The sequence below is a fragment of the Diceros bicornis genome, chromosome 24 (genome assembly GCF_020826845.1).
Source record: "Diceros bicornis minor isolate mBicDic1 chromosome 24, mDicBic1.mat.cur, whole genome shotgun sequence".
NCBI classification, from domain to species: domain Eukaryota; kingdom Metazoa; phylum Chordata; class Mammalia; order Perissodactyla; family Rhinocerotidae; genus Diceros; species Diceros bicornis.
In genome coordinates, this window is record NC_080763.1 from 25478303 (window position 1) to 25506085 (window position 27783).

Genomic DNA, 27783 nt, shown 5'->3' on the forward strand with positions numbered 1-27783 from the left:
GATGTTAGCTCAGTAACACAGAATTACTTGGTCAAACCTCGTCATAAATGAGAAAACTGGGGCTCAAAAATGTTAATTGGACCTCAAAAAGGTTAACTGAGCCTCAGTAGAATGACTTATTCAAGGTCACACAGCTAAGTGTTGGAGCTGTTATTAAAATTCAGCTTTCCTGATAACTACTCTATTTCATTTTCCATCTACTATACCATCTTATCTTATTAAGAAATTTGTTTTACCAATAAAACTAATTGAGAGCCAAAACACTCATCTCCATGAGGGCTCAAATTTGGATAGGATAGTCGATCAAAGGAAATGTCAATAAAAATTTACTACCCAGGCTCAGAAACTAGATTTGCATTGCTTTTTTCCACTGTAACCTTTGGAACAGGAGACAACAGGTGAGGTATCTTTCCAGCCCAGCTCCTCCAGCCCCTCAGCAATGCTGAGATCAGTAATCACTCCCCGGGCTCCTTTCCTCCTCATTACTATTCTAATTTGCCTTAGTCAATCCACCTAAGGTATTAGGGCTTTATTTTTTTTCCACTCTAATAAACCAACCTTTTAGATTAAGGGAAAAAGAGAAAAGGGATAAGACTAGCTTATCTTAGCGAAAAAGGAATTGGGAAAATTAGAACATGGCAAGCCAAGTCTTGCCGTGTGTATCCTGTACAGCAATACATCTGTCTCACTGAGGCCTGGGATCCTTCTAGGAAAAACTCGATGTAGGATGCTGGAAACAAGCAAGAGTTTCTACTGAAACAATAAGCAAAGAGTAGTGAGAGGATCCCTCTTAGCCAGACATATTTAAAGCCAAGAGGAAGATCAGAGAGACTGGAAGGGAACTGATGAGGGCACACATTCAGGAAGGTGAGTGGACACCTTACAAAGCTGCTCCTGCTGGGCTCAGCGTGTGCCTTACCTGCCCCCTTTCAACAAGCATCACAAAGGCCTTCTTCAAAAGAGCAGTTTATGCTGGCTATGGAAAATTTGGATGATATAAGAATATTATAACTCTCCAGCCTTTTCTGTGCACATACACATTGTGTATACAAAAAACATTGGTAAAATGCTGTGCATACTGTTTTTAGGCTGTTTTTCTCAGTTAACATGTTGAGCATTTCTTCCAATTATTACATGTATCTCTAAAAACATGACTTATAGTGGCTATACAGTATTTTATTATGTGAAATATTTTCATCAAACAAGCCTCTTTAAACAATGTTGATGTTCCTAGATTTGCATTCTAACAAATTTCAGGTGGAGGCAGAATTACCAGGTCAAAGAGTATTTCTTTAAAAAGAAAAAGAAAAAAAAAAAAAAATCAAACATTTATTCTTTTTTAAATTATGACTTAAAAAGATTTTCAATGTAAAAAAAGATCAGAAATACAGAAAAGCATAAATAAAATAAACAACTATAATCCTACCATCATTCACATTTTGGTGTATATATATCCTTCCAGTTTTTAAAAAAACATGTAAACATTCTATACAATATTAGTTACCATGCATGGTTTCATAATTAGATTTTCTAATTAAATACAGTAAAAGTATTTTCTCCTATCTCCACTTGTTCTTTCAAAACATGACTTTCCACAGCTACAGTTTTCCACTGTATGGTTATGCCATACCTACTCGGATGTAAGCACCACAGAGGCGGGCATTGTGCAGTCAAAGAACAATGCCTCTTCCATAGACCAGTGCTCAATAACCATTTATTGAACAAATACAGGAATTTAATCAACCAACTCCTTGTTGCTGGATATTGATATTTCAAACTTTCACTATTAAAAAAATTCTTACACAAAATCCTGTGGACAGCTCTAATTACTTCCTTAGACTCAACTCCTAGAAGTGAAATTTATGGGGTCAAATGGTATATATTTTAAAATATAGTTAGGATGACCATATAATTTATCATCAAACCAGATCACTTCTGATAGGAAAAGGGGACATGATACAGGACTGCCCTGGCCAAACTGGGATGTCACATGATACCAAACTGTGCCTTTGAGGTTACAGCAATTTACATTCCCACTAGCAGAGTATTAGAGTGCAAAATTTCCCCAGGCCTAACATCTGTGACTCCACTCTTGACACCACATACATTCTAGGTCATACTGAATATCTTTTCTAGCATTTTTGGTATAAAATAATAAAGAAAAAAAAGAAAATCTTCCCTTTGGTGCCTTCTTTTGCTTTCAGGTTCTTTTCTAGGTGACCTAGGCAGGACAGAGGAGAAATTTAAATTCAGCAAGTCACGTCCCCAGCAGCAGGTATCAAAGTGGCTTCCAGCCAGTCGTCCATACAAAACAAGCTGGGATGTTCCTAACAGTACATATAATAATAAAATATTGGCACATCATGTTTCTAGAAGGGAGCACTAAATTCTCATTATCATTTGAAGTATCACTATCCCTCTAGGAAGATGGTAGTAAATATTATCTTCAATTTATGAATGAGGAAACTGAGGTCCAGAGAAATGTAAAGTAATTTAGCTCAGGGTACAGTAAGTTGAGTTGGTGCTTCATGCATTTTCCAAACTGTCTACAATCAAAAAAGACAGCAGTGACTAGAATATCAAGGAATATTCTCTCCTGTGAGACAGCCACAAAGAATACCTAGGGCGGAGCAGGACGGTGTAGGGCAGCAACAGCCAGAGGGCTTCAATAGCATGAACAGTACAGCAAGTAAAAATGGGAAAACAACTCATCTCAGATACACTAACCCTCAAAGACAGATACAGACCTTTAATTTAAAATCAAGTCAGTTTATTCATGGAGAAAACAGTTACAAAACACCCTTGGGACTTTGTTTGTCCAACAATTAAAACTGCATTAAAAAGCCAACGGGAAGAGTTGAGAGACCTAAAAGACATCTGGAGAAACTAGTGTTCCCCGTTGCTTGGGTTTACATATATCCACCTTTTAGGCAGAGAGAGATCTGTGATTAATTTCTTTTCTAGGGGATGAGATGTCCAGTTCCATTGTCTTAATGTGTATAGGATTCTTCTGTGAAGGCCAGAAAAGATGCAAGAGAAGATCGAAGAATTTGATGTTGATTGGAAGAATTAAGAAGGCGAGACTAACGGTTGGTTCATGGACCCACAATTTTACCACAAATCACCAGATGGCGTGGAGGGAAGGGTATTATGTTTTAATAAAATCTGAGGTATTTAAAGACTCCATAGACACGGAAACTCACTTCTCCCTCCCTTGGAGAAAACGGCTGAGAACGCTGCCGTGGAAGGTCAGACCTCCCTGGACTTCTCACATACTTAGTGCCAGTGCTGAATCAGGAGTGACCACGTCAAACACTCCTCTGAGCAAAGTGGTTAATCAGTTTACTCTTCAGGATGGGTTCCAAGGCAACAGTGTGATCAATGATGAGTCCTTCCCTGTCTCTGTTTTCGGCTTGTCTTGGTGCTAAAGTCTATGGCAATACAAAACAGCATGGTCATTTACTTATAAGACCTGCCTGAGTCAAAGAATGGGTTCTCTGAGTCTCAGCTGTCAGGGTTTAACCTAGCTCGTTTTACTTGGCTATTCTCGTCATCCAGATGGCAGACACCTTCTGTGGTGATGTCTCTTTTATTCTCCTCCACAGGTTCCAAAGGGAAGTCCTGGTCTGTGGCCAGTACCTGTCGGACAGTCATGTTAACACGAGCAGTTTTCAAGTAGCTGGTGCACACCTGCCAGTCTTCCACAGAACAGGGCTCTACCACTGAATCTCTGGGGAGGACGGCTGGGAGAGGTGTCTCTAGGCAGCAAGGCAGGCTTTCCCCCTTGGGACTTGGAAGGACCTTTGGGACTGCATGGTTCAACAGGCGGCTGAAACCTGACATTACCATGATGTCACCGCTGTGCATAAACATGGCTGTGGGAGCTTCATCTCTTTTGAGGCCCCCCAGGAGAAAGATGGCAGACTGTCCAAAGCTACAAAAAAATAAGTAAAACAATACGCAACAGTAAGTTTCTGTTACTAACCACGGTTGGGAAAGTCCTGCCAAGTGCATTATTTTCCAATTTCAGCTCGATACTTATTGCTCCCAATCCTCCTTTTTAAACTGTGCTAAGATCTTGCTCTTCTGGCTTGTGTCTATGAGTGACCAACCCATGATCTGCTAGTTAAACTTATCATAGCCCACAAGATTGATGCAAAATAAAATTTGAAGCAGTTAAATAAGCAAATTAAAAATTTAGTTTTAACATTACCCATTTAAGTTTTACTGATGCATCTTTAAGACTTAAGTCTTCCAATAAAATGATTTGAGTCCTTTACTATATTTATCATTTCTGTTCACTTAAAGATAAGGCAATTAATAAAAGAGTCTGTTCTGGCACTTTTTTTGTGAGATATAGGTGCAGTATTTGCATAAATTTAAACTTGTGTTTAGGGAGACAAGGAGAGTAAATTATTCAGGCTTCTGTGCTGTGCTCTTCTCTGTTTCAAAAAGGTTGCTCACTTTGCCTATGGCCTTCCACTTGTCACTTCCACAGACACTGACAAGACCTCTCATTATAAAACGCAGACTCCATGCAATTTAAACAGAAATATTAACTGTAACTTGGTTATTACTCTTAAACAACTAGCTAATTTTACTTATGATGCATTTTTAAGATGCCCAGAAGTGAAACATTATAGAGTCCAACCATTTTTTTTTCTTGTGAAATTTTTGTTGTACATTATTGTTTGTCAGTCACCACATAAGTGCATCCTTCCACCCCTCGTGCCCACCCCCCACCTCCCTAGCCCTTGGTAACCACCAAACAGTTCTATCTGTCCGTGTGGAGTCCAACCATTTTTTAAAGTTTAATGTTTTTATTTATTTATTTTAGCTTAAAAAAATGCTTTAGAAAAAGGAATGAAGTGATAAAAAGTAATCCCAAATCCCTAGAACTCACTCACCTGAACGACAGCAGGGGTTTGGAGTGATCTAGTTCAGATCTGTCTACGTGGATTCCCAGTGTGGAGTCTAATCGGTAGTAATTCAGGATCCCTGCTTCGGCTCGGAAACCCTGAAATCCACAGGCAGCGGCTACTTGCTCTGAGAGGAAAGCCAGGTCAGAAGGGAAAGGTGTATAATGATCTGCTGAGTATTTCTTTGATAAAAGTAGGGAAAATAAGAAAAATAAACAATGATCTCAGGAAAATAAGAAACTGTGGCATAAGATTAATTACCACTTTAAAATCATCTAGGTTATATGTCATATTAACATAGCATGATTTATCCACCTGTTTTTGAAGCATCCAGTAATCCAATCATGAGCCATTCAAAATACTGGGCACCTATTACATGGCAGCACTGTGCTATGCAGCGATAAATCAGACAGATTCACCCTGCATGGAGTCTACACACAAAGCAATTACTAGACCTCTCTCCAGTATACTTTAATCCCAGGCAGGATAGTTCTCCTAGGTAAAAAGGCAACTCAAAACTGTCACTGCCAAGAGGTGCCTAAGGAAACATGACAACTAAATGTAACGTGGTATCCTGAAAAAGGACATTAGTTAAAAACTAAGGAGGTCTGAATCAAGTATGGACTTCACTACTATGATAATGTATTACTATTGGTTCACTAGTTGAGACAACGGTACCATACTAATGAAAGATGCTAATAACAGGGAACACTGGGTGTGGGGTATATGGGAACTCTCTGTAACGTCTTTTCAACTTTTCTGTAAATGTGAAACTATCCTAAAATACAGACTATTACAAAAAATATTCTAGCCACTTTGGTTTTGGACCCTTCAGCCTGCAACATGGCTTAGTGCTGATTTCACTGATCAGTCTGATGGGATGACGCTCAAAACATCTGAACTGAAACTGACTTATACCATGGTCAAGGCAGGGACTTACAATGGAAGTAATTTTCAGCACTTACCTCCCTGAACTGCCTCTATTTTTAGCACTGAAGAATCATAAATATCTTTTTTCTCTAAACGAACAACAAACAAACAAATACGCAAAGGCCAGAACACCCACTCTCTCTACAAAATCTGTACAATTCCTGGGAAGGACGAGGTACAGTCTCCCCTGCAGATGGGCCTGAGGGCTCCCTGGCTGTGGAAGCCACAGCACCTGACATCCTCCTCTGTCTGGATGCTCCCCTCTCACTGTTCCCTTTGCTCATCAACCTCAAACGTGATTAGAAAATCCACTTTTGTCTCACATCTCCACTAGCGTCCTGATGTATTCTAGCTAAAGCAACAGAGTCACAGCTCTGAAGAGAATGTGTTTACTTTGGCCAGAAGTGAGTTTTAACTTCAGGTTAAAGGTCTTTGTGAAAGAAAAAGTAACAAGTCTTTGATGGATGGTTAAGCCTCTTAAGTTGGAATCTTTGTTTTATTTTTTTCTTCTCCTTTTCCTGAACTGCAACGAAGAGTTCCTATTTAATTTCTCAAAACTAAGAGAAATAGTTTGGAGAACTAGTTGGAGAACTTTAAGGTTTTCCCTACCATTTTAAGTTTAGTCTTTCAGAAGATCAACTACTCAGAGCTGCTGTACTAGCACTGGATCACCTCTGCTATGATGAGTTAATTACCTTTTTGGGCTTTCGATCCTATTTAAACTGTCAATGCACTACTCTTCTTTCTTAATTCTTTCACTTTTCTCTGATTACTCCTTCAGAGTTTTTGACAATTTTCACTCCATGTTTTTCTTAGTAAATGAGGCTAACTTTGAGGTCCTTGGGGAATAACAATATCAAGAATAAAAATAATATCATAAAAACAGTAAGCTAACATTTATTGTCCTAATGCATTTAACTGCTTAGGACAGCCAGGCACTGCTGTAATCACTGTAGAGGCATCAATCATTTAACTCTCACAACCACTTTAAGAGGTAGGCACTATCCTTTTTTTTTGTTTTTTGTTAGGAAGGTCAGCCCTGAGCTAACATCCATGCCCATCTTCCTCCACTTTATGTGGGACGCCGCCACAGTATGACAAGCGGTGCGTTGGTGCGCGCCCGGGATCCGAACCCAGGCCACCAGCAGCGGAACGTGTGCACTTAACCACTACGCCACAGGGCCGGCCCCCGGCACTATCCTTATTGAAGGCAGGATTCAAACCCAGGCTGTCCAACCCAAAGAAAATCACATGGCCTTTTCCCCAAACACAGGTATCAGGACTTCCATTAAATGTGTATCACTGAAAATAAGAATTATATCATGAATATTTTCGAACACCATTTATCATTATTTTGAGCAGTTAATATATTTGCTAATAAGCTGGGTTGACTGAAACTATAGAGTGTTTAGAAAGTAAACTGGTTAGTAGGAACATGGTCTATACCAATCTGTTTTATTCAGTTTACTCTTACGATTAGTCCTTCCACTTGGTGGCAAACATCTCTTTGAGACAGAGGCACTGTGCCGCTGGTGAGAAAGGAGGCATTTTCTGAAGCTTAGAGGTCAGGAAAGAAGAAACGGTACCTCAAGAAAACACGGAACTTTGTTAACTGTAGGACGTTCTTTCCCATCTCTCCTGCTCAGACCTTATAGAGCAGGCAAAGGTATTTAGATCTTGAAAGTTCTTTTGTGAGTTGATGAAAGAGAACATCAGAAGTATATGGAGCTTCTTTTACTCCAAGCAGACATTATGTAGAAAACAAATGGTCAACAAGCATTAAACAATAATGAAAATAAAGATTATAATCGACAACTGCTCTTGAATGCAGTTAAAAAAAATCTATCCCTGAAACCTACTTAGAGAAAGCACTGATGACTTCTGACGAAATATAACCTGGGGTCATATGAAAAAGAAATTTTCTCTTGATAAATGATTCATTCCTTTTGAGAGACTGTATCAAGAGGATTTTAGGAGGGAAGAAATGAACGAGAGCCTTCCACAAATGCATAATCTGATACTTGAAGTTTGGCCAGGAAGAAATCCAACTACGTGGGGCACAAGAAGCATAAAAATGGAAAATAATGGAATTAGCAAGAAAATTTGAATACCTTACTGTCCCAGTTATAATGGTAGCCTAGGGTCACCCAGCGCAGTTTCTCTAGTAAACTTCGGGGTTTCCGTTTATTCACTTCTTTATTCCTGCAAAGATTGGAGACAAAAGAGGATTTATTTACCTCAAATGGAAGCAACAGCCCTTTGTACGGACCCTGGTGTCTAAATTTGGTATTCCATGGTATATAAACTGTTAGCCAAGATCTTTCTTTTTCTTTTGTTTTTTTTTGAGGAAGATTAGCCCTGAGCTAACATCTGTTGCCAATCTTCCTCTTTTTGCTGAGGAAGACTGGCCCTGAGCTAACATCTGTGCCCATCTTCCTCTATTTTGTACGTGGGACACCTGCCACAGCATGGCTTGATGAGCAGTGCATAGGTCTGTGCCTAGGATCCGAACCTGTGAACTCCGGGCCGCTGAAGTGGAGCGCACGAACTTAACCACTACACCACCAGGCTGGCTCCAAGCCAAGATCTTGATAGGGGCAATTAGAACAGATAAATGAGTTGACCAAAATATAATAACACTAAAAAACATGTTAGGATTTCTAATTTCTAGTCCTTGGTTCTAAATCCTCTGCTAAATGGGATCAATTTTAAATGGCAAGTCTTCAGCATCTCAACAATGATAAACCAAGAATGACAACAGAAAAGTCTTTAACCTGTCCATGGGAAATGGGACCAAGAGCATTATGGGTAATTGAAAATTTGGCTAACAGAACATGTTCAATTTGGTTTGCTAAAAGTAGGGTATGATTAATCACAGCTATCACTATGTCAGTAATGACGGTGGCTTCCCAGAATTGCTGGTTGGGGGAAAGTTTGGCAAAACACAGTATACAATCAAAAATAAGTGGTTTAACATGACTTCTTTAACCCTGTATAACATAGGGTTATACATATACATAGGGATAATTGAGGCTTAGCTAACAATTAAGGACCACTGTAATTGATTTGGTTTCTGATATCCTCTTGTTCAAACCACAGGCGGTTTCTGTAAAATAGAGAGGTGCCCTTTCTGCAATTATATCTTGTCTTAACAAATTACGGAATGAACTACTCTTTTTCTAAAGAGAAAGCTTGTTTGTTTGATTTACCTCTAAATATCTAAAAATACAAGAATGCTAGGCCTAATCCTTTTATTTATTTTTTTCTATGTAATTTACATCATTAATCAAACTTTTTTTGTCCAAGAACCACTGCTGTTTAAAAGATTAAACTGCTTTAAGGATTTTATATTCTGACAGGAGATGACAGACAAGTATAAGAAATGAGGGGAAAATTCAAGGCAGTATAGGGCTGGCCCCGTGGCTTAGCGGTTGAGTGCTCACGCTCTGCTGCTGGCAGCCCGGGTTCGGATCCCGGGCGCGCACCGACACACCGCTTCTCCAAGTCCCACACATAGCAACTAGAAGGATGTACAACTATGACATACAACTATCTACTCGGCCTTTGGGGGAAAGAAATAAATAAATAAAATTAAAATAAAAAAAAAAAAAGAAAATTCAAGGCAGTATAAAATCTAGTACTAAACTGAATAGCACAAGACTTTGAGGGCCACTAGAATTTAAGATGAAGGAGAGCTCCAAGTCAGCTGTGTAATCAATAAAGGCTTCCTGGCAGAGTTGGGAGTTGAGCATGGCAGTGAAGAATGGTCAGCATTTAAAAAGGGAGTGATGCAGTAGGCAGTACAGGCACACAGCATGAACAGAAGCAAAGGATTTATTAGAGGCTCACACTGTAAGTGGCACTCATCTTGACGTTTGACAGAGTTTACAGAATAGATGCTATCTGTCCTCACAGAGTTTACATTCTAAGAAGGACATTGTGACACAGACATACATCAAGACCAGTAGCTAAAAGGAATGGAACAACACTGATTTATTTAGGACAGCTGTGCAGAAAAGAGGCCTAGCCGATCTGAATGCTAACCTTGAAAGGCCCGCTTACAAGGTTGGCCCTCGGCGGGCATCTGAAACTTGGATTTGGGGGAGGTTCATGCCATTCCCAGAACCGTGGCTCACTGTGCCTAAAGTGTTTGTGCAAACAATATGTTTTATGTTGAACACCTGTCTTCCTTCTGGGAGTCTGGAATTTTGGTACGTGTCAGGCAGAGACTGCCTATGTGACCAGCCCTAGTAAAAACCTGGGCACTGAGCTTCCCTGGTAGATAATATTTCACACATGTTGTCACAACTTGTTGCTGAGAAAATTAAGCACATCTTGTATGCCTTCACTGAGAGAACAATCCGGAAGCTTGAGCCTGGTTTTCCCTAGATTTTGCTCTTAGGCACCTTTTCCCCTCACTGATTTTGCTTTGTATTCTTTCACTGTAATAACTCTTATCCAAGAATGCAACTACATCCTGCATCCTGTGAGTGCCCCTGGTGAATACTGAACTTGGGTGTGGTCTTAGGCACAACAGGAGACAGAACCATTAACAATTTAAAAGAAAAGATATGTAGGTTTGGCCAGTGACTGCAACTAGCTGCTGTAAACACTACATATAACCACCATTCATTATTTAAATTTTCTGTGTGTAAAAACTAAAAAACTTGCAATCTAGTTATTAAGACAAGCTGAGTTTTTTTTTTTTATTTTGTGAGGAAGATCAGCCCTGAGCTAACATCTGATGCCAATCCTCCTCTTTTTTGCTGAGGAAGATTGGCCCTGGGCTATTATCTGTGCCCATCTTCCTCTACTTTATATGGGACACTGCCACAGCATGGTTTGACAAGCGTTGTGTCGGTGCGCACCCGGGATCCGAACCGGCGAACCCCGGGCCTCCAAAGTGGAGCACGTGCACTTAACCACTGTGCCACCGGGCCGGCCCCAAGACAACCTGAGTTCTACCAATGTTTCTTCAGCTAAAGGTACAAATAAAAGAACTCCCTGATGCTCCCCTCTGGAGAACATATGCTATTTTAGTAGCCTTGAGACAGAAAAATAAGTACGACGTCTTATTTCTGGACTCATGACTCTTGTGTTTAACAGTAATATAAATGTAGTTCCAGAGTTACACAACTACTCTACAGAGGTGATCCATTCTATTTATTTTTCTTTCCAAGATACTATTTGGTACTGAATTCCTTATTTAAAAGACAATTTCCAAGACAGGAGAAAATTCTGCTGAAGAAAAGGATGATGATTTCATGTATACCGGAGCTAAGTGTTTTCAAGGAGGGAGAAAAGGAAGATGCTGAAATCAGTAGTGTATAAATGGAATCCAGAACTCAAAACAGATGGTGTCCTGAGTATCTAGATGGCAAAGAGAAGGGCTTTGCAGAAAGCTTTTATAGAATTTGTGTGTACCCCACTTAGTTTTTGCTAAGTGCTTTTCAAACTTGTATGCTCATCAGAATCACCTAGAGGACTTGTTGAAACTCACATTGGCTGGGCCTAGACCTATAAATTCTGGTTCAGCAAGTCTAGGGTGCGGCCTAAGAAACTGCATTTCTAACCTGCATTTCTAGTCAATTCCCAAGTGATGCCGATGCTGCTTGTCCAGGGACCACACTTTGAGAAACACTATTCTAGCCAAAATTTGAAAAACAAAACAAAACAAAACACCTCCATCTCTTTCTGGCTCAATAAGAGATCATTTTATTCTTGATGAAGAACTCATACTATTATAATATATCAAAACCACACCAATGTGAACAAATAAAGATAACAACATTGCAGCTCTGAAAATAATTCAGAAGGTGATGGTATTTTAGACATTTGATATGGCATCAACAAGCTGCTTTTTCCATCAGAAGAGTCAGTCTAATGTTCTTCAAGAACAGGGCATACACTATTATAATTAACAGAGGTTTATGGTATTATTAAATAAAACTATGAAAATTATAGTAACAACCAAGCATGACTAGAACCACCCTGTAATATACCTTTTAAAATTTAGTTCCTTTTTTAGGAAATCAAAAGAACATCTCTTTTCTACCTTAACTGTATCACTGTAAGAAAGGCTTTGGGCTTTGCTTTATATTATAGAGGGGGATTGGTCCAAGGATGTAAAAAGCCAGATGAGTCTTACTTTTAAAAGCAGTAAGCCCAGTCTTTTTTTCTTTTTTGTGAGGAAGGTTTGTCCTGAGCTAGCATCTGTGCCAATCTTCCTCTATTTTGTATGTGGGTTGCTGCCACAGCGTGGCTGACAAGCGGTGTTACGTCTGCACTCGGGATCTGAACCCCGGCTGCTCGAGTGCGCCAAACGTAACCACTACGCCATGGGGTTGGCCCCATGCCCAATATTAATAACAAAAAGAAAACAAAAAAAAGGCTTAAGACTTGCTTAGTGAAAGAAGAGTTGTGATCACTGAGTGTTTGTGCCATTTTGAGAATTTTTACATATATATTTGTATAATGTGTTAGACCCATGTCGGTATAAAATTCCACCCCTCATTTCATATCCTCTACTGAAAACTTGATTTCAATTCTTGCCTTTGTATAGAATTTCTGGAAGGAAAGTAGCAACAACTGTTATAACACTTGCCTTCAAGATGTGAGAACAGGATTGGCCAACGCTAGCCATTTCTTGTCTTAGTACTACTTAGGGACCCTTCTGGTCCCTAAATAGGCCTCTTGGGTAACAAAGATTCCAAAAAATTTGCTCTTGAACATTGTGAATTGTCTAAGGCCAAAACGAAGTTTAACACGCTCCCAGATCATTTTCAAGCAGAAAATACCGAGGGATTAATGAACAGGAGTGGGCTGTTCTCTTTTTTAACCTGACTTGTCCAAAAGGAGGCCAAGAAGGCTCAGTGCCAACAGAGCTGCCACACCCACCCTAAGGAATACAGGGAATATTCTGGCATCTAACCTAACTTTATTTTTATTTATTTATTTATTTATTTTGAGGAAGCTCAGCCCTGAGCTAACATCCACGCTAATCCTCCTCTTTTTGCTGAGGAAGACCGGCTCTGAGCTAACATGGATTGCCAATCCTCCTCCCTTTGTTTTTTCCCCCAAAGCCCCAGTAGATAGTTGTACGTCATAGTTGCACATCCTTCTAGTTGCTGTATGTGGGATGCGGCCTCAACATGGCCGGACAAGCGGTGCGTCGGTGCGCGCCCGGGATCCGAACCCAGGCCGCCAGTAGCGGAGCGCTCGCACTTAACTGCTAAGCCACGAGGCCGGCCCCTAATGTAACTTTAAATCTTTATCCAATTATCCAAAAGAATGTTTTCAAGCAAGTATGACCCTAACTATTGGTTCTCACTGCAAACAGAAACACGCTCTGCTCCTGGCCCCTGCTGCTCCCCCAGGCACTAGCAGGGGGATGTGCCAGTCACCCCCTCCCCTGGTGAATGTGCCCACAGCCGTCTGCTCACTTTCTGTCAGGGTAAGTGCTTTATGTAAGTGCTGGCACTTCCCGCGGCTATCACGTTCTGTGGCACTTCTCAGCTGAACCCATTCTGAGGATCTGGGTGGAAACGAACTCCTGCCCTGCTTGTCCACTCTCTGTGCAGTAGGCAGTTAGGGTGACATGACTAAGCAGTGGTATTTCCTTTCCTTTCTTGCCTTAAGGGACATTAGTGAATCATTGTGAAAGCAAAAATACTTGCTCAGGACAGGAAAAGTCTGAAGACTGTTTATGATAAAAAAACTTAAAAATCCTATTGCAGGTATTTGTTTTTTCAATCATTTTTAAAGGCTCGGGAATTGTGTCTTTCACAACTCTGAATATTTCCCTCTGGCAAGTCCTTCTTTTCCCAGTCTCTCATTTCCATTAAACCTCAAGTTGCATCTCCTGACCCCAGAATTTCATTTTTTCAGTATTTGAGTGCTTCCAGTTTTGTCTCTCTTCTCAACCTGAACCTCCCAGTCAGTCACTGTACATGAACATCTAATTCCACCTTAATTGCTAACATCCTTTTGCTATCTTGCAAATATTTAGTCTTATCTAATCTTCTACCTTCTGTTCCACACGTTCACCATTCATCTCAAGTTCTCAGTTCTGCTCTTGTTCCTTCCAGGACAATGAGAATACAGAGGCCTCATCAAATGATCCAGGGAATGACTTCAACTTTGCTCCCCTCCACCTCTATTCACCTCTAAACTTTTCAAAATCTTTACCCAATCCTTCCCTCCTGGTTTCAGCAGTGGTCCTACTTCTTTCCACGAAGGCCAATTCTCCACCTATACCATCTCCCATTTCCTTGACACAGCCTCTGAGGCCTTCCTCCATTAATCATCTTTCTCCTCATATTTTCAAGTCTTCCTCTGCACTTGTTTCTTCCTCTTGATCTGCAAAAATGTTTAACACTTCCACATACTTCAGAAAAAACATCTTTCCAAATTGATCTCTCACTCAAGTACCCTGCCTACGTTCCGCCTCAATCTGCTCCCTATCTCCCTTCCCTTCACAATTAAACCTTCCTAAAAGGACTCAATATTTGTCGCCCTTACTCTCTCCCCTCACTGCAATCTGATTTTTGCTTACACCACTCTACCAAAACTAATTTCTTAGTTTCAATTATACCACTTAATTGTCAAATCTTAGGTCTATCGACATGGTTGGCCCTTCTCTTATTCTGGAAACATTTTCCTGTCTTGGTTTTCTTTTTTTTTCTTCTGTCTTGGTTTCTAATAGCACTTTTTTTTTTCACCCAGAGCTGATGCTTCCTAGGGCCAACGGCCTTGTCTCTGTATGTGTTCTATAAAAAAAAAAAAAAATCACATCCATTCTCACTGCTTCACTATGGCCCTTATGTGTAACTCCCATCTCTCTCCCTCTCATTCTAACTTTGCCCCTAAGCTCAATTCCATATTTCCAAAGGCATACCAGACATTTCTACCTGGATACTCCATAGGCATTTCAAAAACAATAAGCCCCAAATTACACTTAGGATTGTCTCTGCTCATTCTGCTCTTCTTCTAATACTTATTTCCATTAAAAATCTTAGTATATAATGTTGCAATGAACATGAAGGTGCAGATATCTTCTCGAGATAAGTGATTTTGTTTCCTTCAGATATATACCCAGAAGTGGAATTGCTGGATCATATGGTAGTTCTATTTTTAATTTTCTGAGGAACTGTGTACTGTTTTGCATGAATAAATAACTGCAGCATTATTTACAATAGCCAAGACAGGGAAACAACCTAAGTGTCCATTGACAAATGGATAAAGAAAATGTGGTGCATATGTATATACAATGGACTATTATTCAGCCTTAAAAAGGAAATCCTGCCATTTGTGACAACACAGATGAACCTTGAGGGCATTATGCTAGGTGAAATAGACAGAGAAAGCCAAATACTGTATTGATCTCACTTATAAGTAGAATCTAAAAAATCTGAAACAGAAGAGATTGGTGGCTGCCAGAGGCAGAGGGTGGGGGTGGGTGAAATGGGTAAATGTGGTCAAACGGTAAAAACTTCCAGTTATAAGATAAATAAGTTCTGGGGATATAATGTACAGCATGGTGACTATAGCTAACAATACTGTATTGTATATTTGAAAGCTGCTAAGAGAGTAGATCTTAAAAGTTCTCATCACAAGAAAAAAAAAATTGTAACTATGTGAGGTGATTGACGTTAACTAAACTTATTGTGATAATACTTTCATAACATATACATATATCAAATCATTATGTTGTACACCTTGGATTAACACAATGTTATCTGTCAATTATATCTCAATAAAACTGGAGAGGGGCCGGCCCCGTGGCGTAGCGGTTAAGTGCACGCGCTCCACTGCTGGCGGCCCAGGTTCGGATTCCCGGCGTGCACCCATGCACCGCTTATCAGGCCATACTGTGGCGGCATCCCACATAAAGTAGAAGAGGATGAGCAAGGATGTTAGCCCAGGGCCAGTATTCCTCAGCAAAAAGAGGAGGATTGGCACGGCTGTTCGCTCAGAGCTGATCTTTCTCCCAAAAAAAACCAAAAAGAAAAAAAAAACTGGAGAAAATAACAACAAAAATCTCAGTATTATCCTAACTGCCACTTAGAAATCCATGGATAATTCTAACTTGTTTTCTCTCACTTCTCATAATCTCTTGGTCACCAAGCCCTGTTGACAATGTCTTTTCCAGGCCTTTATCATCTTTTACATAAATTATTAAGCTAAATTCTTTTTTTTTTTTAGCTGAGGAAGATTCGCCCTGAGCTAACATCTGTGCTAATCTTCCTCTACTTTGTACACAGGACACCACCACAGCATGGCTTGATGAGCGGTGTGTAGGTCCGAGCCTGGGATCCGAATCCGCGAACCCTAGGCCACCAAAGTGGAGCGTGCGAATTTAACCAGTATACCACCGGGCCAGCCCCCCTTGTCTTATTCTTTAAAAAGTTATTTTTGAATAGATGCTACATTCAGAAAATTTAAAAGGCACAAGAAAATATCCATTAACTAATTCCACAAATATTTATTTGGTAACTACCATACATTGAAAAATAAAAACATAGGGCAAGAAGGTAAAGAGTGAGGGGAATAAATGGGATGGTAGGAGGAGAGGTTGGAGAGGCAGCTGGGGGCCAGCTCATCTAGGCCTTGTAGGCCATGGTAAAGACCTCTGATTTTATTCTAAGCGTGATGAGGTTGTATAACAAAGAATTTGACTGGCCTTTGTCCCTGATTCTTGGGAGAGACCTGGGAATTTCTGGGAAGGAGAAGAGTTACTTTGTTATTCACAGTGGGCCTTAGGACCACGCCTGAGTTTATGCTAAGAAGATGACTCAGGTTGTGGGTTTGTCAAGCTAGAAAGACCAAATGTGATTTGAGCCTTTGAGTCAAGTGATACTAGTTGGACCTCAGGGGACCGGTGGGGGGTGAGAGATTGAGTTAAATCGTGGCTAATGATTCAATCAATCATGCCTAAGTAGTGAAACTCCAATAAAAACTCTGAACACTAAGGCCTGGGAGAGTTTCTTGGGAGGGTGACATGTCCTGACTCCATAGGAAGAGGACACCGAAGCTCTGCATTTGGGACCCTCCCAGACATTGCCCTATGTGTCTCTTCATTGGATAGTCCTGATTTGTATCCTTTATAATAAAATTGTAATCACAAGTATAATGCTTTCTTGAATTTTATAGTCATTCTAGTGAGTTATTGAGGGGGTCATGGGCACTCATCTGAATTTGAAACCAGTTGGTCAGAAGTGTGGGTAGCCTGGGGATCTCCCAAACTTGTGGCTGATGTCTGAAGTGAGGGCAGTTTGGTGGGGGCCCATGCCCTTAACTTGTGATGTCTGTGCTGATCCTGGATGGTTTGCACTAGAATTGAACTGCAGTATGCAGATGAAAAACTATAAGAGAAGTGACATGATTTCTATACTCTATGTAGAAACAGACTGAAGAGGCACAAGAACAGACACAGAAGACTGGTTAGGAGGCTACTGCAGTAAATGATGGTGGCTTAGACTAAGGTGGCTGTGATGGAGTTCCTGAGAAATAATTTTATTTATTATGACTGTAGACCGTACTATATTTGCAAGATGGTTCGATTAAAGAACTTATAATGGCTGCATAGTGGGTGTTTTCTATTGCGGGGTATGTCATGCTTGATTTACCTGATCTCCTCCTGACAGACACTTAGGTTGTTTCTCATTTTGTCCCCTCTGTTAGAAACAATGCTGCAATGAAGATGCTCATACCTAACTATTGTACTCTTGTGCAAGAATCTCTAACTACACTATTCACTGACAATAAACTTTGAACAAAGCATAGAATTGAGGTGCCCTAATTTTGTGAACAGACCTATTTTTGCTTCTAAGTTCAAGTAATTTTTCTTCATTTCCTACTTAAAGTTTCTTCTTCCCTGATCACAGAAACCTAGAAAGTTAAAACTGAAAGGATCTTAGGGGTCCCCTAGTTCAGCAGTTCTCAATGTGGAGGTCACGGTAGATAATCAGAATCTCCAGGGGAATCTTTTTGAATTACAGACCCTCATCCTTTCTGATATGCTCTGGGAAAGTGGGGAGAGCTGGCATGTACTGCCCAGGGGACTCGAGCTGACCATGATTTGACCACCTTGAATGGCTTATCCAGTTCAATCCCTTTGTTTCCCAGATGAGGAAACTGAAACACACATCACACAGTGACAGGAGAACTAGGGCCCTAATAGATGTTGAATGTCACCAGCAATGTCTGAGCACATCAATTTCTTCCAACCCTTGACAACAAAGGTATGACCATCACAGTTTTTTTTTTTTGGTGAGGAAGATCAGCCCTGAGCTAACATCTGCCAATCCTCTTTTTGCTGAGGAAGACTGGCCCTGAGCTATCATCCGCGCTCATCTTCCTCCACTTTATGTGGGACACCACCACAGCGTGGCCTGACAAACGGTGTGTCAGTGGGTGTCCGGGATCTGAACCCAGGCCACCAGCAGCGGAGTGTGCGCACTTAACCGCTACACCACAGGGCCAGCCCCCATCACATTTTTTATTTTTGGTAATTTATTAGACAAAAAAAATGTATCTCACCATTGTTTACAGGATGATTTATTAAAGAGATTCATCTGAGCTATCTTAGAAGATGATAACTGGGATTTCTGCAGAGTCATTTGTCAGAAGGAAAAAAAATCAATTACTTGAAAACAGAGGCTGGTTTAATAACAAACTCTAAGCTCTCTTTGACTAATTTCACTCAACTATGATCTTCCTTTCCTTTGCTCTTAGTGCTAAAGAAGACACTACAGTCATGTGCTGCGTAACGAAGTTTTCGGTCAATGACGGACCGCATATACGGTGGTGGTCTCATAAGATTAGTGTCATATAGCCTGGGTGTACAGTCTAGGTTTGTCTAAGCACACTCTATGATGTTCCCACAATGAAAGAACTGCTTAACGATGCATTTCTCAGAACGCAGCCCTTTCATTACGTGGTGCACGACTGTACTAAAAGCTTAAGAATAATGTTTTCCTTACTGCTCCCGCCTATACTATAACCCACAGACCAAGAAGGCTTTAACAGAAAATCAATGAATTTTAGTTTTCCTTTCCTTTTTCAACTTAAGAAAATCTTCCATTTCCCCTATTAGAATTAGCATGACAGAGTTTCTGAAAACTGCACCATTAGAGCTACTTAAGTCCAAATAGAACACACAAAGCTGGTATAATGGTTTCAACAGGCTGTTGTAAGGATTTCTCACATATTATCTTATTTAATCCTCACACTGTTATATGAAGAAAGGACTACTATGAGGCATAGAAAGGTTAAGAAACTTGCTCAAGTTTACACACCTAGTAAGAGGCAGGGCTGGGATCTGAACCCAGGCAATGTGACTCTAGAACTAGTGCTCTACATCACTAAACCCTTTACAATCTGGCCCTAACCCACCTCTCCTGCTTCATCTCTTGCCGATTCTATCCATGACTTCCAGGAAGCATTTCCCATAATCTACCTCCAATCTAGCCACCTAAGAGACCATTCCCATAATATCTTATAAACTGTATCCCTCTACCTGCCAAATTGTATCTAATTTTATGTTTATATGTCTCTGTTCTTGACTAACCTGCAAATTCCCTCAAGGCAGTAACTGTCTCTTACTGGTTTTTGACTCTCTAATAGTTAAGCCCAGTATCTGACACATAGCAGAAACTCAATAGAGCACATCCTGTGCCCCCATCTCATAGAACGACTTACTCTGTCTTAAATATTGCCTCTTTGCTCAGGCAGCTTCCTCTACCCAAAACAGCCATCTTGCTTTTCTGACCAGCAAATTCCTAATTATTTTTGAAGACCCAGTTCAAATGGACAGAAAAAAAGAGGATGATGAACCCAATTAAAAAATAATTTTTTCTTCTTTGACATCTCCCTACTGCCTGGGAGAATTATTTCTTCCTCTGGCCCCCACGGCACTTTTCTAAATACCTACTGTAATACTTTCTGAACTCTATTATAATTATTGCTGTTGACACTGAGTTCTTGACACAGACTATGCACTCCTGGCTGCAGGGACAGTGTCCTATTCATCTTTGTATCTCCAACGCTTAGCATCACGCCTAGTACACAACTGACCGTCAATAAATATTTGTGGAATGAATGAATGTTGAAACAACATTAAGGAACAAACATTAGTTCTTATGAAGAACAACTGACCTACCATCAAACAGCTAGTAGCACTGACTTCATCTAGGAGAGCAGAAGTAAAGAGCTTTCAGTGTTACTTATTTTACAGGATACAAGACTTCAAAGGAACTCACTTGAAGTAGAAAAAAGGGCTGTAGCTGAATGAAAATGGATCATCTGGTGATTAATGAAGATGAACTCAATATCTAAGCTATAATAAGCAAATCTTTAAAATGGATCTCAATTTAATGTAACTGTCACAACATCTGTCCAAATGTTCCCGGGGAATATAACCGTGCTATATTTACGTGGAAACGAGGGAAAAATAAACAGGTCAGTCACTCTGACTGCACTGCTACAGAGTAGTTCCTTTAAACATCTGTGATGACCTGAGCTGAATACTACACTTTATTGTAACTGATAAGACTTACCTCAGAAACTCTTTGCTCTGTTCCCACAGATCCTGGGTCTCTTCTTTAGTCATGTGTTTGTCCAGGTTACATACATTGGGTTTCTGGGAATATAACTTAAGGCATTGCTTCACCCAGTGCCACTGGTAACCTGGGAGGAAGGGGTTTGGGATAAAAATAAATCCTATACAAAAGATGGGTGGGAAAAAAAGGAGAGGAGGAAATTCTCCATCAGTTATTTGGATAATTTACTTTTGTTGACACCCTTATACCCACTACTTTATTATTTACTCCCCATCTCCTTTTGCTCACGCTTCCAGTGGCTTCCACACTTATAAGCAAATGTTCTCATGCCTATCCTTGAATTTTAGAGGAAGAAGAGTTCTTTCAAGTTAATGAAAAGCTATGTTTTGATGACGAACATTAGACATCTACCACTATGCAAATATCTCTGGCTTTTTGGGTTATTCTCAAGAGAAACAAATATTCCACAACTGTCAGTTGTGTTATCCCAAAGCACACTTTAGAATGGAGACTGCCCAAGTCACCCCTCAAATTTTCACCAGCTATCATCACTTCTAGACGTGACAGCTGCTTCCTGCAGTTACTACCTTTGTGATATCTTGTGTTCCCTTTTTGCCTTTCCTATTTTCTACTACCTGGCTAATGATTCTTTTTTTTGTTTTCTTAAAGATTTTATTTATTTATCCCCACCCCCCCAAATCCTCAGTAGATAGTTGTATGTCATAGCTGCACATCCTTCTAGTTGCTGTACGTGGGACGCGGCCTCAGAATGGCCGGAGAAGTGGTGCGTCAGTGCGCGCCCGGGATCCGAACCCGGGCCGCCAGCAGCAGAGCACGCGCACTTAAGCGCTAAGCCACGGGGCTGACCCATGGCTAACGATTCTTTATATTAAATTATCTCAGTTAAAATAATTGGTGTGATTTCTGCCTCTTGACTGATATAACACGGAAAAAGGACAGTCTGTACGTCTGCTCAGTACGGCACAATGTAAATGCCAACAGCATGTGTGTTGAAAAGATCTAAGATCTTTGTGACTTGAAAGTAATCTAACCTCATTTTTCTCCTCTGTAAAAGAGGAATGACAATATTTAACTGGAATCCTAGGCATGGTAAGGATTCATTCACCAGATTTTCAACAAACACATACCACGTACTTTCTTTTTTTTTATTTTTATTTATTTTATTTTATTTTTTACCCCCAAAGCCGCAGTAGATAGTTGTATGTCATAGCTGCACATCCTTCTAGTTGCTGTACGTGGGATGCGGCCTCAGCATGACTGGACAAGCGGTGTGTCGGTGCGCACCCGGGATCCGAACCCGGGCCGCCAGCAGCGGAGCGTGCGCACGTAACCGCTAAGCCATGCGGCTGGCCCTACGTACTTTCTTAAGAATTAGAGAGATGAAAAACTTTGTCCCTGTGAAGTACCTGGAGATAGGACACTAGAGACAATTATACAGACAACGCCTTTTAGAAGCCCTGGCTATGGAAGGAAACAAAGGCTGCAGAGCAGTCAGAGAAGAATAAAGAAACAAGGGGAGAGTTTATGGTTTTTAGGGTTTGGAAAGACCTAAGCATGCTTATAGATTATGAGGAAAGAGTTAGCAGAGAGGAACTGGTGGAAAACAGAAGAAAGGAAAGAAACAGAGCATTGTCTTGAAAGCTGGAGGAGGTGAAAGAGGTGGCATCAAAAAGGTGAAGGGACTGGCTCTGAACTGAAGGACTCCTCTTCCTCTAAAGTTGGAGGACAGGATTGAGAATATTTGCTTATAAATGTTGAGGTCATTTTTATATTTCATGTATCAGTAAAATTCTCCAAATAATTTAGGAGAGTGACAGGACTGTCGATATTATGAAAGAAAGAAAAAGATATGAAGAAACACCCAACGCCACCATCTGCTATTACCATTATTTCACAAAATAAAGATTGTAACACCCCCGCAAAATATCAGATTAAAGGAAGACTACCTCTGATCTACTCCAAGCTTGAATAGTGACAGGAAATTTAATATACTTTTAGGCAGTCCATTCCAGACAACACTGTTGTCTTCCTTTTACTGAGTTAAAATTTGCCTGACTTTAATTTTCAAGCATTGGTCTTAGGTTCCGACACATAGAGCAACCCCAAATCAGTTCTTTTTTGTTTTTTGTGAGGAAGATTAGTCCTCAGTTAACATCCAATGTTAATCCTCTTTTTTCTGAGGAAGATTGGCCCTGGGCTAACATCCGTACCCATCTTCCTCTACTTTATATGGGACACCGTCACAGCATGGCCTGACAAGCGGTGCATCAGTGTGCGCCCGGGATCCAAACCCACGAACCCCAGGCCGCCAAAGCGGAGCGCGCGCAATTATCCGCTACGCCACCGGGCTGGCCCCATCCAAATCAGTTCTTAATTCTTCTCAATAAATACCTCTAGCCAGGGGGCTGGCCCAGTGACGTAGCAGTTAAGTGCACGCGCTCCGCTTCGGAGGCTCGGGGTTTGCGGGTTTGGATCCCCGGCGCGCACCCACGCACTGCTTGTCAAGCCCTGCTGTGGTGGCATCCCATATAAAGTGGAGGAAGATGGGCACGGATATCATCAGGCCAGGGCCAGTCTTCCTCAGCAAAAAGAGGAGGATTGGCAACAGATGCTAGCTGAGGGCTAATCTTCCTCACACACATAAAAAATAAATAAATACCTATAGCTTTATAGCTAACATTTACTGAGCATCTACTATGTGCCAGGCTCTGACCTAAGCACTTTACATGTATGCTCACATTTAATCTTTGTAATAACTTTATAAAGTGGATACCATTTTTATACAGTTTACATATGAGGAAACTGAGGCCAATGGAGATTAAGAAACTTGCCCGAGATTATACAGTAGTAGATGGTAGAGCTAGGACATGAACCCAGGTAGCCTGGCATCAGAACCTACGTCTTAACCACTGGTATGCACTGTTTCCCATCCCTTCCAGTGTATGATAACTTTTCAAATATCTGACGCTGTCATATTTCCCCTCAAGTCTACTCTTCTCTACACTCAGTTTCTGGTCTTCAGACCCCTCACCTGCCCACTCACTCTCATAAGGACAGGTTGTGGTATACTCAGGTTCCTTTAGAATAAACAGGATCCAGAGGTAAACACAATTCTTCTGATCAAGTCAGAGAAAGAGGAGACTGTTATCTCCCATGTTTAGGACGTTATACTTCTATTAAATTGCAGGTTACAATGGCAGAGAAGACAGAATAAAGTCTCTAAGGACATAATGAAGTACCACTTCAATGATGTGGCTTAAGTGTAAAATCCTAGAAAACCTCAAAACGCAAGTACACCAACTTGGACAATAGGAAACCAAAGTGGAGTTGATAACTTTGTAGTCGAAACAACGTGTTAAGGCACAGCAACAGAGAAACATCGCCTTGAAAACAGGAGCTAGGCCTGAAAGGTAAAGGGCAACCTTTGAGAACAAAAAGTGCATAAAAGACTGCTGGTGATGCATGCTCCTCATTTACCCAAACTAATGGAGAGCAACGCTTTCGTATACAAAAGCCATTCCATCATTCAATTCTTTCTTTTGTGACTTCAGTCTTAGTTCTTTAACACAGAACTAAAGTGCATGAGGCCTTTTAGAGGACGTATTAAAGCTGTTACACCTTCTCATGTTATTAACAAATACTTCAGTGGTCAAGATGTACTAAGAGCTATAACAGATCTGGTCCTTGGCGCAATGAAAATTAATATTTCTCTTTAGGGAATCCTATGTTTTTAATCCATATTTGAAATCACAAGTGAGTGCTAACTTTACATCCTCTAGAAAGAAACAGGATGACAGATATAAGATTATTTGGCCAAATAAAGCATTTCCGTATTTTCTAAGTAGTTCATAATAATTAATCTACAATGACCCCATGATCCTAGAAAAAAGGTTAATAACATCACCCACTCTTCATTATTATCTTAATTTCTCTATCTGTAAAGTGAGTTATCCAACATCACCAAAATTCAAAATTCTACATTATTTAGTTTATTAGGACTTTTGATCTTATTAACTGTTAGTTCTCTTTTCAAATGTTCAGCCTTGATGATAGCAACAATCTTTAAGCTGTTGTTACGCCATTTGAGAATGTAGCAATTTTGTGAATGGAGTAAACATTATGAATTAGTCTATCATTAAAAGTGGTTCCTCTGCCCGTGTAAGGGTTCAGAGTTGTGGCAGGGAGCCCAGAGCCAATGTCCTAATTTTTTTTTTTTTTTTTTATAATTTTATTTATTTATTTTTCCCCCAAAGCCCCGGTAGATAGTTGTATGTCATAGTTGCACATCCTTCTAGTTGCTGTATGTGGGACACGGCCTCAGCATGGCCAGAGAAGCGGTGCGTCGGCGCGCGCCCGGGATCCGAACCCGGGCCGCCAGCAGCGGAGCGCGCTCACTTAACCGCTAAGCCACGGGGCCGGCCCGAATGTCCTAATTTTTGATTTGTACTTGGTGTGTCACTTTCTGCGACGTAAGGCAGGCACTACTAACTCCTGTTCTATCCTTTGGGAATGCTAAATAAATGGAAATCTTAGACGAGGCAGAATTTAGGAGGGGTTTGGGAGTGGAACATTTCTGTCTGTTTAGTTTTCTGCTTTGTCTATTTACTTGTTGACAGCTCCTCCTCTGAAATTAGACAAATGACTGGGTGACTTCGCCTTGTGAGGTTAGGTATACTCACCGGGATAGCCTTCAAGTCCATAGGCTCGCCACTTGCTGACCGGCTGAAGTCCTGCTCTGTGTGCATCGTGGTCACTGACTGAGGACACACTTAGCTGAGATCTGACCACCTGGCAGGAAGGAAACAGAAGTCAGAGGGCTAAAGCTAGTTTACAGGTCAACTCAGAGAATCTCAAACCTCTCAAGACATTTCTGGTATGGGGCAAAGTTAGGAGTCATAACTCTGGGGTCCTAAACTTAGTTCTACTACTTACTCGATGTAAGACTTAGATAAGTCATTCAATTTTTAGAGCCTCAGTTTCCTCATCTATATACTAATAAACACTAGAAAGCTATATAAAATTAGGATAAGTAGTAATGAGAAGCAGGCTGATTTTGGCCTTCAAGACTACCTTTTCCAAAGATACCACACCTTTGTGATTTATAATAGGACTCTGAATCATGAAAGGTGTTTGGTGTACTGAAATACTTTGAGTCACGATGCTTGTCTACTTTGGTTAGGGCTACCAATAATGCTTCTGAGGCACTTGTATACAGATGGTGTTTAAACAGAGGTCTGAGGATACCATGTGGCGGAGGGTGAGAGTATGGTAAGAGAGTGCTCCAACTAGAGTGAAAAAAACGTTTCAATAAAACACTGGGAACCCTGTTTGCAAAAGTACAATATTTGCTCTCTTTTAGATGAAACTTCAAACTGAAACTCAGAACTTTTTGCCTTTGTTAATTACTTAATTTGAAATTAAGTTTTTCAGGGGCTCATGAATTTTTCTTTGCACGTAACAGCATCTTATGGATGGGTCACTAAATTGGTTAAGAGATCCAATATGCAGTCACTACAGTAAGGACAGTAAATTTTTTAGGAAAAAAACCATTATTCTTCCATGAATAATAAACTTACGGTCTGGTTTGCCTTAGAATAAATCAAACCTTCTCTTCCAAAGAGATATGATCCCTTATCCTATTAACTTCCCCAATGTGGAGACTTCCAGACAAAATACCAAGTGGCTGGTGTATAACCAGTCTCTATCATAAAATGGCTATTTGGAACCCTCTGGGAGTCCTGACCAGCTAACTCTAGGTCCCTAGAAGCTGAGAAAATGCTTTCATTTTAAACATTTTGTAATGATTTCTTAAACAGACCATACTTAATACTTCACTGTAATTCAGCAACATCCTCAGATATGAAGTAAGTTTGAGGACCTATTCCACCATATGCTAAGCTGAACCAAATCTCTCAGTTCCTTAAAAAAGTTTTTCTGCTTCATCCTTTGCCAGACCATCAGCCATCACTTTCTCCACTGCTCTCATCAGGTGTCTTGTAATAGCAACTTTCTTCCTCTCTAATTTGCTCTTTCCAATCTGTTTTGAGCTGGGGAACTAAATACCCAAGTTTTTATGAACTCAATACATAGTGTACTTACTGAGTGCCTACTGTTTTAGGTACTGTGCTAGACAAAATACCCCCTTCTCAGGTGCCTTACATTCTAAAAGTATGTAAGTAATAGGCACATTACAGGCAAAAGGAGCTGAACGAGGGTCTGACAGGCTTTCCCATGAGTCAAGTATATTATTCTTGGGGTGCAAACTTTCTGTATGTTATTTCGACAATTCTAAGACCATTTTTCCTAACAAATGAAGTTTCTATGAAGCTGAGTTCTACACAAATACGGTGTTACTATAGCATTCCAATTTTATTAAGAGCTATTACTAAGCTTGAGAAGAACGCCTCATCCAGCCATCTGTCAACAGCACCAAGGGATCTGTCAACAACACCAACAGCACCAAATTAAGGGATCAGGTACCCTCAGTGTTAAAGCGATTGTAAAGAAAATTACACTACAGTCGTGATTTTCTGTGTTCTCTGTCCCCCCTTATGTTACTTTTCTTAATTTCCATGGGGAAAAGTAGAAATAATGGCTGGTGCCTGGATTCGTTTGCCGGTTATTTTCAGCTTGGAGAGATTATTTCAGATCTTTCAATGCCTTTTCTAAAAGGCCCAGAGAAGACAGGGACCAGTTTTAGGGACAACGGCTTAGCTAAGAACATCGACCCCACTCTCAATTCTGGCATTACTCGGGTGGTTGGTTTTCTCAAGCTGCAGACCGTACGCTGACGTCTACGAATACAGTTTAGGGGGTTTTACACAAATCGAAGTAGAAAGGCAAAGAGACAGTTAATTGAAGGAATAAACATCAACTCCCAGGCATTTTTTGATGGAGGCTGCAGCCAGGAATGGCCGCATGGAGACGGGCAGCAGAACTCTTCATCGCGGGCAGTTCAACCCCCACGGAGGGCAGGGATCGTTCACTAACTGTCAGTCTGGAAGCGAAAAGAGGTGAAGAGGACACTGAGGCCCCTCCAACAAGCGAGGCGAGGCGAGGCTACGGGGAGGCGCGCGCCGCTCCTCTCTCCGTACCTTGTGGGCCCCGGGCCCCGTGTCGCGGGCTGCATGGGCCGGCGAGAAGTCGATGACCTCTCCCAGGTCTGCGGTCCCGGGGCGGCTCTGCCGGTAAAAGCGGAAAAGCTTCCGAAAGGCGTCCTCCCCCGGCTCCGCCGCCAGCATCCCCACGGAACCCACGGCCGCCGCCATCTTCCCCATCTCGCTGCCCGGCCTCCTCTGACCCGGAAGCAGATTCCCGTGCTCCGGATCAGCAGGTTCTTCCCGTGCTCCGCG

General features: G+C 40.9%; 1 protein-coding gene across 2 annotated transcripts; it reads right to left on the reverse strand.

The window, feature by feature from the left end:
* Positions 1–2748: 2748 nt before the first annotated feature.
* Positions 2749–27708, reverse strand: ALKBH1 (alkB homolog 1, histone H2A dioxygenase). 2 transcript variants are annotated; one of them, XR_009223724.1, is made up of 7 exons: positions 27526–27708; positions 25111–25219; positions 20408–20570; positions 7961–8051; positions 4908–5101; positions 3204–3934; positions 2749–3010 (listed from the first exon to the last, which is right to left on the reverse strand). XR_009223724.1 is itself a non-coding variant. In XM_058567459.1 (6 exons), the coding sequence occupies exons 1-6, from the start codon at positions 27706–27708 to the stop codon at positions 3505–3507; spliced, it is 1170 nt and encodes a 389-aa protein (XP_058423442.1). In that variant the 3' UTR covers positions 2749–3504. The 2 variants fall into 2 exon arrangements, 1 of the variants encoding a protein (XP_058423442.1); XM_058567459.1 differs by having other exon boundaries at positions 2749–3934.
* Positions 27709–27783: the final 75 nt, after the last annotated feature.

Bases quoted from the DNA above. Each gene is read 5' to 3' on its own strand.
- ALKBH1 (XM_058567459.1), bottom strand. From the start codon at position 27,708: ATGGGGAAGATGGCGGCGGCCGTGGGTTCCGTGGGGATGCTGGCGGCG. The intron at 5,102-7,960 runs GTATTCAAATTT...CTTTTATCAAAG, and splicing joins ATTATAACTGGGACAGTAAG to AAATACTCAGCAGATCATTA. The intron at 3,935-4,907 runs GTGAGTGAGTTC...ATTTTTTTGTAG, and splicing joins AAACCCCTGCTGTCGTTCAG to CTTTGGACAGTCTGCCATCT.